General features: G+C 41.7%; 1 protein-coding gene across 2 annotated transcripts in view; it reads left to right on the forward strand.

The window, feature by feature from the left end:
* SLC9A7 (solute carrier family 9 member A7) overlaps positions 1-3,321 on the forward strand; it is a 69,468-nt gene extending 66,147 nt beyond the window's left edge. For both annotated transcript variants that reach the window (XM_058824238.1, XM_058824246.1), the window contains one exon: positions 1,097-3,321. In XM_058824238.1, the coding sequence (XP_058680221.1) occupies positions 1,097-1,345 (249 nt within the window). In that variant the 3' untranslated portion in view covers positions 1,346-3,321. The remainder of the gene's footprint in view (positions 1-1,096) is intronic.
* The last annotated feature ends 11,304 nt before the right edge of the window (positions 3,322-14,625 follow it).

Genomic DNA, 14,625 nt, shown 5'->3' on the forward strand with positions numbered 1-14,625 from the left:
TTGATCCCAGACATCCCATCTCACACGGCCTGTGCCCCCGTTCCTTTGCCGCAGTGCAAGGAAATAATCATTTTGAGAACGCAGCCCGATCCGTGTCCAGCCTACTGAGGGACAGCAGTACACATTGCAGCTCCTGCTAAGCACTGCAGAGCCATTCATGTGGGGAAATAATTGCTTTCTGTTGCAACAAAGCAAGCTTATAGCACTGATCAGAATTTTCTTCAAATATGAAGAAAGCCCATTTTCTGACCAATTCAGCTATTTTGCCTTTCACCACGTTAAACAGGAGTGGAACACGGTACAGTTGTTGCTGTATTATGCTGTGATAGAGAAATGAAGTGCTTTATTGCACTCTGGCAATTTCTATTCTCTGACTAAATATTTCAGTCCATCTCTGCCAAAATAAATTCACAGGGTTTTGTGAGCCACTTAAATGATTTTGAGAAGAAAACACATCAGAACTAGTTACAAAACGATGAAGCAAGCATTTTGTTGTATCCATCCTTTATGGCTCAGGAGCATGCCGAAGAACTAGGTCAAGTAATTCTTTATTTAGGAATAGGTAAAAGTAAGGAGATAGTTTGAAAAAAATATTAGCTAGTTATTGATGTGTAACAAAAAAGTGTTGAAGAATTCTTGAATACATGGGTTTGGGGCTTTCTGAGTTCTTATTGACTTGCATGAAAAGTTTACTAATGAATTTGACTAATTAACAACAGATGCAACTCTGTATCTGGAGTGGCTCGACTGTGCTTGGTCTCCTGTACTGCCCTCTAAATTGTCCTGCAAACCCCAATATGTACCATTCATCTCTTGCACTTCTGGTGTACTTCCAGTGCTACTAAATCCCGGGTTACCCGTTCCATAACCTAGTTCTTGGCTTCAGCTCCCTCTCATCTCTCCCCAGCAGCAGTAGTTATACAGGGAACAGTAAGCTGATTTGCAAACACTGAGTTCAAGGTTATTTTTAACATTTCTTAAGGTGGAACCTTATCTCTTCTGTATTGACATGTAAGAGAATTCTTCAATTATGTTCTGGGCAAAGAAAGGTGCTGTGCACTGTATAAAGATTTTTCTTTTTTCTTCCACTTTTCAGAACCAGGAACAGCTTCGAGAAGAGGATTCTGATTTTATCCTGAATGATGGTGACCTTACCGTGACATATGGTGATACAACAATAACTGCAAATGGTTCTTCTGGCCCCCATACAGCTACCACCAACCTTGACAGCAGGAGAACAAAAAGTAGTTCAGAGGAAGCACTGGAACGTGATTTGGGAGCAGCAGATCATGAAGTTACAAGCAGGGGTACCCGGCTAGTATTTCCTCTGGAATACAATGCATGATTACTGACTCAGTAAAAATAACTCTTGCTCTGTGAATGGATCAAGGAAGACTGCAGGCCACTGTGTCACTTGAGGTGGGGGTGTTTATTTAAACAAGTTAACACACAGAAGTGGTTTTGCTAGGGTCTGAAGATGTCACCTATTTTTTACTCAAGATGCTGACAGTGGGGTTTTCTATATGTCTGAAAATAGACAAATGAGAAAACTGGTTATTCTCCTCTTTCCAACTGCATATCAAATCTAAGTATAACTAGCATGCTGCAATTGTCTTGTTCAGCTGCAGCAGCTCTCTCTCTGAAGAGAGGTACATGAAAATGTTGTCATAGAACTGAGCTTGTCTTGGCTTAGCTTGAGAATGTGAAAGGACAACTATAAACTTGAAAATTATTAAGAGACAAAAAAGATTGTGTGTGTATCTGAATGTGAAGAGATCCATTGTTAATGACTCTCTTGAGGTTGAGGAAACTCAAGTGAAATGGGACAGTAAACATTAGAGTTACAGATGTGTAAATGAAAGACTGGGGAATCTGTTACTGCAAAATGTACTTAATCTATTTCAGGGAAAAAAAGGGAAAATAAGATTTCTTCGCTGGCCAGCTGTTTAAATAGGAAGGCCATGAAAGCTACTTGTCCCTTTAGCTTTGGGCAACTTGACTATTACTCTTAGCCTAACTTCTAGTGCCTCAAAAGAAAAACATCCAGCTTCCTGTGGTCTAAGATGTACCTGAAGCCAACGTGAGCCTGGAGCCAGGCTCTCTTGGGTAGCAGTCACAAAGTAAAACTTTCTTTCATATGAAGATAGTTGGAAACTTGGGCTGGGGAAAACAGCAGATAGGAGGAGGAGAGAAATAAAGAGAGAGAGAGGGGGGCAGTATTGAACTTGCATGGAACCAGGAGGTTTCATATTGCTCAGAAGACTTCATGGACTCTGCTTACAGTTCTTGTGTGTGATAAACAGCAAACATCTAATTAAACAGACAAACAAATACTACTGTTTTTACCATTTGTGACTATCCTAAAAGAAAGCTGTTTACCCTTGTTCTCTCTCGCAGAGTAGATGTGAAACTTCAGTGGGGCATTGCACAACAGCATATAAGCTACAGAAGTGATGAACTGTAGTATCATCTTAAATGTGAAAAGGGGAGAATCTCTGATTAGTATTTAGCCCACTTACATGTAGGCTAGCTTTAACTTATTGCTAAATGCTTTTTAATTTTCAGATGAGGAGATAATCATTGTCTTTGCCAATAGCTGAAAATGTATGCTTTGAAGAGCCTTTCAGCTATTTAAAGCATGCTAAAATGTGATTTCATTCTCATGTCTCAAAAGATTTATTTTTTTAAAGAGTTTGTGGCCCACTAATGTGATGTAATATCAGTTTGTCCAAGAAGTGTGTTTTTCTTGCTGCCATTTCAGTTGTTCCTCTCATAAAACTGTGTGTGAGTAAATACCCACTCTGTTTTTCCTTAACTATTAAACTTATTGGGCTAACCTCAGTACGTGAACTTCCTGCTGCAGAGGAACTTTGCAGTTGTGTTGTCTAGTCTGCTTTCTTTCAAATGTGTCCTCTAATGAGTGATCTACCTCCCTGTCTGTCCCTGCAAGGCAAATTTATAAAGGGTATTGATCTGTAAAGACCATCTCACATGATTAAGAAAAGAGATGAGGAAACCAGGGGTCTTTTTGTAGAAAAATAGTAAGACCAATATAGAATCACAGAATATTCCCAGTTGGGAGGGATCCACAAGGACCATCAAGTCCAACTCCTGGCCCTGCACAGAACCATCCCCAAGGGTCACACCTTGTGCCTGAGAGTGTTGTCCAAATGCTCTTGAGCTCTGTCAGGCTGGTGCTGTGACCACTGCCTTGGGGTGCTGTTCCAGTGCCCAACACCCTCTGGCAGAAGAACCTTTTTCTAATATCCTGCCTAAATCTTCCCTGACACAGCTTCAGGCCATTCCCTTGGCCCTGTCACTGGTCACCACAGAGAAAGATCAGTGCCTGCCCCTCCTCTTCCCCTCCTGAGGAAGTTGTAGGCTGCAGTGAGGGAGCTTTGCTCTTAAATGGTGCAGGGTAACAAACCCTGATGAAGATGGCTGAGCAGAACAACTCCTTTGCAGGCCCACATGTGTTTTGCAAAAAAACCCCTAATTCCCTTCATTTCCCTGGGAGCACAGGCAGTTTATCAGTTAAAGCTGAGGAGCCATGAGCAATCCTGTGACTGCCAGGAGCCCTGCTACACCCAGGGGCCCAGCACTGGAATTTCCAGGGTGCTTTCTGTGAGAGGTGTTCCAAGCACTGCTGGCTTCAGGAGCAGCTCTGATCCTCGATCTCCAGTTATCAGAAAGGAGGAGCACTATGACAAGAGTGTTTACACACTCTGCTGCATGTCTGCTATGCAATGTAAACTGGCTTTTCTGATAAGCCTGAACAAGGCTGAAGTATCACATACTTGGTTCTTGACCAAGCCTAGCCCTATTCCAAGGATGCATGTTTTCTGGCCTATGAAAAGACCAAAAAAAAATTATTTGCTTTGACAATGAAGGAATTGCCTTTGGGGAAAGGATTGCAGGAATTTTAACTGGAGAAGAGAAAAGAATTCTTTTTTTGGCTGACCTTCCAAAGAGCTGATCTGAAGCAAGTAAATAGCAAAGGTTAACATGACGTCCATTATTTATGAAATGATGGCTACTATGTTTTACTCCTGGGGGGAGGGAAATCTCTCACAGTAGGAATTCTAGCAATCTTAACAGATATTGTGAGCTGCTCATGCTACTTAGGAGGACAGATTCTGTGATTTTTGTCTTTATAGTAAGATTGGCATGGTCCTTCATGGATAATATCAATTTAACTCCAATTGCAGTCTCTCTTTAGACAGTGTTGGTCAGCAGAATGTCTTTTAGTCTTATTCTGGACAATAAAACCCTAAGAACTAATATGCCTAATATGCCTTTCAAAGAAAGGTTCAGTGTTTCTTTTAACTCTGAAGCAGCTCCCTGGAATAACATGCTTGACCTCAGCCTTGGCAGACATGGTGTCTGCTTCTGCACAAGTGTGGGAATGGAATTTGGATACTCTCAAGCCTAAACTTCATATGCTTTTCTTTAACATTTGGGGGAGGACCTCTTTGGGGCAGAAAGCAGAGAAATTACAGATGCATCAGCAGGGAGTATTCCTCTCCAAAATTACTGAACTCATGACCCACTGAAACTTTAGAAGAAAGGGAAGACAACCCACGACTAGGAGACACAGACCATCCAGGAGAAAAGCAGCCAGTAATGCCCTGGACTGGCTATGAACAACCTTGGTCATAATCAGACTTGCAGAAAGTAGGACAAAGCTGCTGAATAGGTTAAACACATCTACATCATGTAGATTAACAAATTCAAATATCCCTGTATTGGAAAATACTCTTTGTGAGAAGCAGCCCATGCAAACCTTATTTTCAATGCAGAAGCAGGGTCCCAGGGTTTAGGGGAGAGCTTAATATGGCACAGTGAAAAACCACAGATACTTCTTGGTCTGGAATTTTTGGGAGTGCCATTCTGAAAAATAACTTCCAGTAGAAATAAGCCTGCAAAGTGAAAGAGGAGGAAAGTGTGGAGGAAACAGTGAATTACAAAGCCAGGAAATGGTTTAAACAGGCAGCTCTACTGTGGGAACAGCACTGTAAACAATTGCTATTCTTAATCTTGCAATCCTAAATGCTGAGAAGTTATGTTGGCTTCTGCATACCTTGTCTAAAACAAGGCTGTGGGATAATGCAAAAGTTATAAAATCACCCCATTCTAACTGATCACAAAATGAAAGGCTTTTACAGGGTAGCACTGACTTGCTTCTACTCCAGAGTAAGGAAAGTAACTTTGAACAATTTTTTTAAAGTAACCTCACATCATTACTATGTTTTCCTGATTCTAAACTGCCTGTAGTAATGTTGAGAGCAGTTTTTAGGGTAAGATTAGTGTGGTAAATATGGAGGAGCCTTATGAAACATGCACACTTACAAACAGGATGCAAATGCTTATCTAATATTTGAATCTGTGTTACAGACTCAAAATAACATTTCATATCTTCATCTGATACTTGCAATTTATATAAGTTTTTGTCATGGAAATTAAACAGTTGCAACAAAGCAATTGAATATTAGAATCAGTTCAGATTTTCAGGTAATAAAATTATCTATCTCATTTGGCTGCTTTATTCACTCTCCCTCTGGTACTTTCTTGATAATAATCTATTTTGCACTGCCCCACACGGACTTGCTGACATCCAAAATGCCAGTGAGTTTGAAGATTTATCTAGGGACTAAATGTTAAATGGGTGAGACAGCTCATTATAATTTACTCTGGAATAAAAGGCTTTATTAGTTGCCTGCACTGTCTCTATCAGGGAGCTTGCTGGTGGAGAAAGGTATGTGCAGGAGGGAGAGCAGCCCTGGCTTATTGAACACCTGCTAATCTGCCAAGGGCAAAGCCAGTGCTCCCCTCAGGTTCTTGTGCAATAGTACACAGCCAGAAAGGATTTCTATTGGTGCATGCAAGGGAGCAGCAATCTTTGTCCTAAGAAAACTAAAATATTTGGGTTAGTTCTAGCTTTTATTAACATAATAATTTTTAGCTTAAATTTCTGAAGCCCCATTTCCTGCAGTTTTTTAACCTTTTGGAGCTTGAAAATGTCACATATAAACACATTAGATAAAGATTTTTTTAAAAAGGAGAGAGGGAGGCAGAATAGTCAAACTTCACTTTGGTGCCTGAGTACAATTTCAAAGCTATGCTACACTGCTAACTTATGCAAATTTGATTAATTAAATGGCAATAATTTGAAATGCTGCAATTAAAGGTCGCTTTCCTGCTTCTAATTGAAAAAAAAGCCTCCAGATTTGCATTCCCTCAGAGAAAGTGAATGCCCAACTTAAAAGGTTTTTGCTGCAATGTTAAAATACTTAACTTTAGGCTATGAGAAATGAATCGGATTTATTTTTTAACTGGTAAAATCTCTGAAGTTGTTATTACTGAGGCAGGGAGAAGTAGGTCACGCAGTTCCGTGTTGTAATATATTTATGACTTTTGTTTCCAGACTTTAGTTTAATCAGGGAGGTTATCCTCCACTGCCTGATGTTGAATTTCAGTCCCAAATTGCTTGGCTTGAATGTCTTGATGTTGACACAGATTAATACCAGAGAGCAGAACACCAGAAGGCATTCTTCTGGATCGCATCAGCCGATTAGTAATAGCGGTTGTGAAATAACAACTTCCAGCACGCGGGGTCACTTGAGGTGAGTTTGTCTGATTTGAGTTTGGGATATCAGAAGTAAAGAAAGGGAGGTAAAATCACACAACCCACAGCTGGTTCTGGTGGAGCAAGGAGAATGTAAGCCATCTAAGGACATCCCAAATTTGCTTCCTTCCTTTAAGGGAGACAGGATGCCAAGCCTTGCCTTTGCACTTACAGGCTGGCTGCTACAGGTTGCCTGTTTATTAGTTTTGGTCTGTTCATAATGCTCAAAATCAGAAGCAGCATTTAGCCTGAATTTTCAGTTTGCCATTCTTGTCACTTATGATATAAACATATCAGTAAGGATTCAGGAGGTGTCTTAGGGTTACTTCAAACATAAAAATGCACCAAGTATCCAAAGCATATAATGCTATCCTGACTGTGGTAGATGGTCTGTCCAAAACCTTTGGTGCTTCTGTTCCCTTGAGGCACCTAAACCCTGCATGGTATGGAAGGTTCAAGCTGGGAGTGGTCCAACTGCTGTTAGGGAGGACTGTAATAAATCTTTAGTCCTATCCTTCCAAGAGACACACATGGTTTCTTGTGTGCAAGAAACTGAGTGCTACTGCACCGAATATCTTTAATAATGCTGCAGTAATTGCTGTAAGCAGAGGTTAGTAAAACTGGAATATAGTCCTGTATCCTCCGACAGATTCTCTTCATTGTGTTAACAGCTCCATGACAGCTGTCCTTTCAATATTTGCCCTTGAACAGTGAGGATGTAAGGAGAACAGCAACTCTGCACTACCAGGGCTTCGTTTCTTGGTCTTCAGCACACCAACAGCGTGCAGGTCTCTGAGGCCTAGTTTGGGAGCTCAGTATCCTAAAGAGGTTAAATGGCAAGGAACTATCATTTAAATGTAACAGTGGGTGGGGAGGAGAGAGAAAGCAGAATGTTGTGAAAGCTCTCCATGTTGTGGGAATAGTAGCAGTGGAGGATGGGGGATAAACACCTGCTGGGCTTTCTGCCAGTGGCTGGCTTTTGTACAAGCTTGGCTAAACTTTCATTCATGTGGACAAGTTACTGCAGTAAATTCAGCTCTGAGTCTCTTGATTGAGGCTTCATCCAAGCCTTCTGTTCTCAAGAGAGGAAATGTTAGTGCTGCTTGGAACTCCTGCTCTGCCAACAACCTTCAGGTCAGGTACGAAGATGGTGTTACTGCTGTAGATCAGCATCACCTTTCCATTTCTTATTACTTCCTTATTTTAAATAGACCTTGGAGTCACTGGGAAGTAGCAGGTAGCTTTTGTGGAGTTCATTGTTTCACACTGAGTCACACCACTGGCTGCATTAATCATAGCTGTCATTTGTAGTCATCAGAAATATGTCTTCTTATTTGGCTGATAGTAATACAAAACCTACTGTGTCTTGACACATTTGTGATACACACGAACTTTGTATTTTGTCTTGGAAGTGAAAAAGGCTGGTACTGTCAGGTCTTTCCTCAAGGCAAAGCCAGCAACTCAGCTCTCTTCTCACAGCACGGATTTGATTTAGAGTTCCCTTCCTTAAAATCTAATTAATCGTTTCCACTTTGGAGCTTCTCCACCCTAGGAAGGGTTGCAAGGTGCAACAAAAAGTAAACATTATGTAGAGAAATAAAATACAGATTTACATCAACCTGGATGGGATAGAGAGGTGTTATAACTTCTAAATCTGTTGTTAGAAAGAGTGAATGATGATGCAGACAAAGGAAGTCTTGATGATATACTTAATTTTATGAGATATTTGGAAAGTCCTTTCTCAGAAAGCCTTGGCTCATGCTCTCTTAGTCACTGTAGGAAGATGAATCTATGAGGATTAATAATTGACCATTAATTCTCTGTTCTGTTTTTTATCTTTTCACCAGTTTTCACAATGCAGAGAAGTAACTAGCACTGTCATCTAGAGATTTGTAGGGCTGGATCTGGAGAAGGGAATCACAGGAAATTGAAGAATGTGGGGGATATGCAGTTCATTTTGGAACTCAAGGTTGATTGTAAAATGGGGTGTTGCATTTAGTGAAAAGCATTTCCAGTGTGTGTGCCTACAAGTGCAACAGCCTATAAAATAGCTGCTTGTCTGTCAGAAAGAGCTTGGAATCACCCTGGTCAGTGCTCAGAAGACAGCAGGAGTGATTACAAAGGCAATGCTGAGAGCTGAAGCCAAACTCACAACCCATCTGTTGCACTGTGAATGCAGAGCAGGAGCTGCTGGCCCTGCTGTCCACAGCAGCCATGTGTGGGTGGCCCTGCCAGTCCTCTGAGGATGTGACGTGGAGCTTGGGCAGACGCACCAGAGGAGAGGAGAGCCTGCTTTGTCCTGCATTATCCCATCAAATATAGACAGGAATTTTTCAGTATGTTAACACCAGCTGAATATTTGAACTGGATCAAGCAAAGGAGGAGTGGAAATAATGAAAAGAGTTGGTGATAAGGATTTAACTCTGCTTGAAGAGCTACAGATGTTCTGCAAACTGACTTTCCTTCCCCAGCCATTCTGTATTTTCGTAAACATACTTAATAAAGGATATTTGTCAATCTAACATTGCTTCTGTTCCAAGACTAAGGCACCTCTGCCACAACTGAGTTCAATAATCTCAAAGAAACTGAATTTCGTTAATTCAGGTATCTATTATTTTTCCTAAACAAGAGTGAGTTCACAAAGTAAAAACTATTCCTGCTAAACTGATCCACAGTCCAAGACAAAGTGATTTCTGAGAAGCAATTAAAGTGAAATAAGCCAGGTGTGTTTTGCAGTTAGGAGCTGTTTTCCTTTTAAGAATAAAAAGTGACAGCTTACATTCAGTTTTTGTGTAGGGTAACACTTGAAAATGTGACTGTTTCTATATACACTATGTGTCCCGAGACATTGGATCAATGAAATAAAATTATCAAATCCATCCCTATTAAAAATCTTAAACAAAACCACAACTGCTCTCTTGCTATGGGACAAGAAATCAAATTTAAATATTAAATTATTACATACAATCTGAAAAGGGAATTATAACCTGAGGTAAATGTACAGGTATCTTGAAAGCGCCTTTTGTTCGAGCAAGGATGAGTAATTAAACAAATGCCACAACTGTAGAGAGGAACTTGGTTTATGGCATGAAATTTTCTATAACAATTGCAGTACTGAAATGCACCTGTCTTTTGCTAGAACTGCCAGCCTCATCTGCTCAGCAGTGCTTTTAGTTTTTACACTACAATGAGGTTCTCCATGGTTTGCTATGCCCCATTTCTCTCTCTACACTGGTTATCCTGTGCAGAAAATTCTTTCAGTGCTATTCAAGCGGTGAGTTTGTCTTGTGTGGTAGGTTTTGAAAGAGCAAACAGAAGTTGCACTCAGTAGGGAGCAGAGCTTTGCTGGTGCCCTCCATGGTGTGGGAGGCAGTGAGCTCCCAGACCAGATGCTGTGGGGTTGGATGTGGCTGTGGAGCTCCAGCCACCTGCTCCCACCCAGCTCCCTGGTACTCAGCCCTTGACAGACCAGAGCCAGCTGGGTTAGCTGAAGAGTGGGGTTTGAACTGTGTGCATCCATGGTCACTGATGTGGTTTAACCCCAGCCACCAGCCGAGGCCCCACAGGCACCTGCTCACTCACCACCAGTGGGGTGGGGGAGGGAATCACAAGGACAAAAGGGAGAAAACTTGTGGGTGAGATAAAGACAGTTTAATAGGGAAAGCAGAAGCTGTGCACACAAGGAAAGCAGAACAAGTAATTAATTCACTATTTCCCACAGGCAGGCAGTGTTCAGCCATCTTCAGGAGAGCAGGGCCCATCTCACACAACTTGGGAAGACAAACAGCATCACCCCAAACACCTCCTGCTTCCTTCCTCTGCCCCCAGCTTTACATGCCAAGCATGAGGCCGCATCATCTGGGACACCTCTGTGGCCAGCTGGGGTCAGCTGTCCTGGCTGTGTCACCTCCCCACTCCTTGTTCACCCCCAGTCTCCTCACTGGTGGGTGAGGAGCAGAAAAGGCCTGGACTCTGTGCAAGCTCTGCTCAGCAATAAGGAAAATGTGCCTGTGTTACTGACACTGTCTGCAGCACAAACCCAAAACACAGTCCCACACTAGCTGCTCTGAAAAACTGAACTTCCCCAGCCAAAACCAGCTCAGCTGGGCTTTTCAGGAATTTGGGGTTAGACCCCAGAGAGGCAGCAGTTTCGAGCAGCTTCAGGCAGTGAAAGAGAGGGGACCCAAGGTGCATAGTGCACTTTCATCTAATGGATCAGGGGAGGAAGTCTCTTCAAGCACAAGAAACACACATGTTGGTAGAATCCTACTGGAAAAATAAACAAGGCGAGATGTGATTTACCCTGGACATTGGTATTTAGAAAGGGAGGAGAAGGGAATGCCAGCAAATTTCCACAGATTTTCCTTTACTAGGAAAGAATTAACTGTTACAACACTGTGGTCAAATGTAAACAGAACCACCCTCAGGTTACTATAAGCTATCCATAGCTGCATGCTTCAGTACAGATGCTATATCTATGTGGGGCAGGTCAGCAGTAATTTAAAAATAAATCCAAAAAGCTTCTAAAAAGGAAGGTGGTCCATACTGGGCCTTTAGCCAACAAAAATCTGCAAAGATGGATGTGCAATTTGTCTTGTAGAATTTCACACTTTATTTGGAGAATAACACTATGCTTGTATGAAAGCACTTGCTTACAAAAATCAACCTGATTTTACCTTTTAGCAGTTATTGCAGAACTTGACTCTCAAGTCAGGATGTAAAGGATTTCAAAGGATGCAAACTTCACTCTGTATTAATTGTCCTTATGATATTACAGGTATTCAAATTACTGCTTACAGCTAGATACGTCTAATACTCCACTTGGTTTAGATTAAGGAGGAACTATCATCTTCCCTGGGTGCTTTTTACCTTCACTACTTTAAAACCCCTCAATATTGGAATGAACTTCTCCTGGGTAGAGCAGTGATGAAGCCCTGCAGGCATTCAGAAATAAGTCCCAGGAATTGTTCTGTAGGGCCCTAGACTACTTGTGCATTCCCCAGATCAAAGCATCGTTAGAAGATGAAAAATTTTACTAATTAAATGTCTAGCTCAAAATTATTCTAGTTATTCTGTGACAGATCACAAGAGACTTCTCTCCTACTTATCCCTGGACCTTTTCTTTCATGCACTAGTAAAGAATTTTAAAGTAATGTTTATTAAAGGCACAGCCTAACTCTTCTGAAGGACGGGAGTTTTGCTGTGAGGGCTGGGGCATCACTCACCTGCTCAGCAGAGGAGTTTTACTTTCTGCATGCTGAGGAGTGCTCCAAGGTCAGCCCTCAGGAGCTCAGAGTCTCAGCACTGGAATCCCTCCTGTCAGGAATCTGTGAAGCTGTAAGCTCAGGCATGACCAGACACACTTTGACAGCTCCAAGCAACCTGAAACTCAGTTTAGAAATAAGCCAAGTTTCTGCAGTCTTAAAATTGCTGACTAGCTGCTTCCTTCAGGGGTAACATTACCAATTTACAAGCAACGTGTTAACCTCTGGTAGAGAGCTAAAAGCAGCAGGAGGGCCACTTTCCAGGGCAGAGCTATCAAAGCAGCTACACATAGCCTATATTGGTTGTCAAGATTTTAACTCCCTTCCTAGCAAGGAACAAAATTTTAGAAATATCAGCTAGTTATTATTATTATCATCCAATCTAAATGCAACTGCTTTGATTATAAGTTATTGGAATAGTCAACTAGCAAATATTTTAATAAGAATTTACAGTGAAGAGCATATGGTTTCCAATGTAAAATTTAAGGATGCAAAATGAAATTCATGCTACAGCAACTCCTCATTTGCTGCAGCATCTTGAGGCTGGGTCCTGGTTTGTAGCAGTTTTCACATTTTAGACATTAAAGATATTGTGAACAGGCAAAAGTGATTTTCAGGTAAGCAACAGCACCTCTTTCCATGCAAGAAATTGATGTCATACAAATGATTTAAATATTTATCTGGTTGTCTGATTTGGGGGCATGAAGGCAGAACTGGGACTTCAGTATGGAAGCTGATCAGTATGCAAGGACAAACAAACCAAAGTGCTTTATTGAAACAAAACCTGTAAAATGGAGACCTGAATTGGAAATGAATAAACTTGAAAGTTGAGTGTTTGTGACAAGAGCAAGTTAGCACAGAGCAATGGTAGCAGGCTGTTTTCTGCATCCAGTAAGAGAAGTACCAGGCCTAAACTGAATCAAGAGTGATTCAAACAGATGATTGAGAGCAGTTTTTAGCAGTGGACATACAGACATAATGGTGTAAATTAATGCTAGATGAAATCTTTGTCCTTAATGATTTTAAAACCAGCTTGAAACAGGTGACAAATTTTCTAGCCTCTCATCTCTAAATCCATTTGAGAAAGAGTTAAGTATCACTCAATGTTCTTAAACCAGTTTTATAAAAAGGGGAAAAAATAAGAGAGGGGGGTGAACACTCACACCAATTCAGTCAAGTCACCCCTGCTCAAGCAGGATGAAATCACTGTGAAAAGCCAAGGAAAGGTTTTCAAATCTTCCATCAGAGAGGCCTCTGCTGTACTTGGATTGATCTCCCACAGCCCTTTCCCATTATTTTAACAAGTGCTGCACTTCAGATCCTAGCCAGAGCCCACCTGAAACTAGTTTCATGCCTGTGCATAAATAAACAAGGGACTAATCATTTTACAGCTGCATGGCAAAGCATTAAAGGCTGCTCAGTCACAGCCAGGGCAGTGCTAGGGCTGGGTGATCCCACATCCTGCACTTGCTGGCACAACTGGGATTTCTACCCATGGCAAATAAGCAACCATGCAGCCTTTGCTTACACAAACACACCCCACCTTTCCTTTCCCTTCAGGTCCTCTCATTTCAAGGAAAAAAGGGGCAAAAGCTACTGGGTTAATGGTGTGGGCTTTGTGCTCCTCTTGATTTATTGTACAACTCCAATATATTTTATTCAAATAGTGGCAGAGGCACAATTGCCAGATTTCCTCATAGGAAATGTTATGAGACACTAACCTATTGCAGAGTACTCCAGAACAAACTGGAGTCTGGAGTTAACATTGCTATGAAAGTCAGCATTCCCTCCTTTTCACAGAGCACAAACAAAATGTACAAAGCATCTTTTAACTAGGGCTCTGGTCTTTCTGTACATTAAAGCTGATTTTTCAGAAGACTTCAGCACTCTGTATAGCATTTCCTATGGGTCACAGGGCTTCTGGACCATCAGCTTCATATCTAGTTATAACATGGTAATCTACCGTATCAGTTTCTTTCTATTTCTGAATTACAGGAATTGTCTTTTAAAATGAGTTGTCTCTTCCATCCCTTCCTGCTGTGCTGTTCTTATGGTTAAAAAAAACCCACCTTCTTCCAACTTCCAGGCTGAAATGATTCAGTGCTGATGTGTAAAAATCTGTTCTTATGCCAGTATTGTTCAGAGCTTGATTACCTCTCTTCCACACTGCTGTTCATGCTGCTGTGCACTGCTGTCCTCTTTCAACCTTGACTTTGAGACTAAATAAATCACACAGCTTGGTCCTCTCCAAGAAGTTATTTCACCTGACATTTCTCTGTACCTATTAAAAATATCACTTCACACCCTTGGGGCTTGAGTGCCTGTGACAAAGAACACATTAATGCCACCATACATTTGCCCTTTTCACCACTAGCTCGCTCTGGGGTTCAGAGTCACCCCTTGAGCCCTGGTCAGGCACACCTGAACCCTGACTGCTGCTACAGCAGTTCTGCAAAGCCAGATCCAGCATACCAAAGGTGGCACTCAGCTTCTGCTTGATTTGGACTTGGCCCCTTCAGAAAATCTAACTTACTTGTCTAACACCTCACAGACTCTGTGGCACCAGGGACTGAGTCCAGCTCCTCTGAGAGCTTTTACATACCTCAGCCTTGAGATACTGCCTCCATCCTTTTCAGCTCCTTCAGTCTCCCAGCAGATTCCTGAACACTTCCTAACCTCTGGCACAGACCCGGTGCCCGGTGCTCACGGTGCCAGTCGTGCTGCACGATCCATTCC

The sequence above is a fragment of the Ammospiza caudacuta genome, chromosome 2 (assembly GCF_027887145.1).
Source record: "Ammospiza caudacuta isolate bAmmCau1 chromosome 2, bAmmCau1.pri, whole genome shotgun sequence".
NCBI lineage: Eukaryota > Metazoa > Chordata > Aves > Passeriformes > Passerellidae > Ammospiza > Ammospiza caudacuta.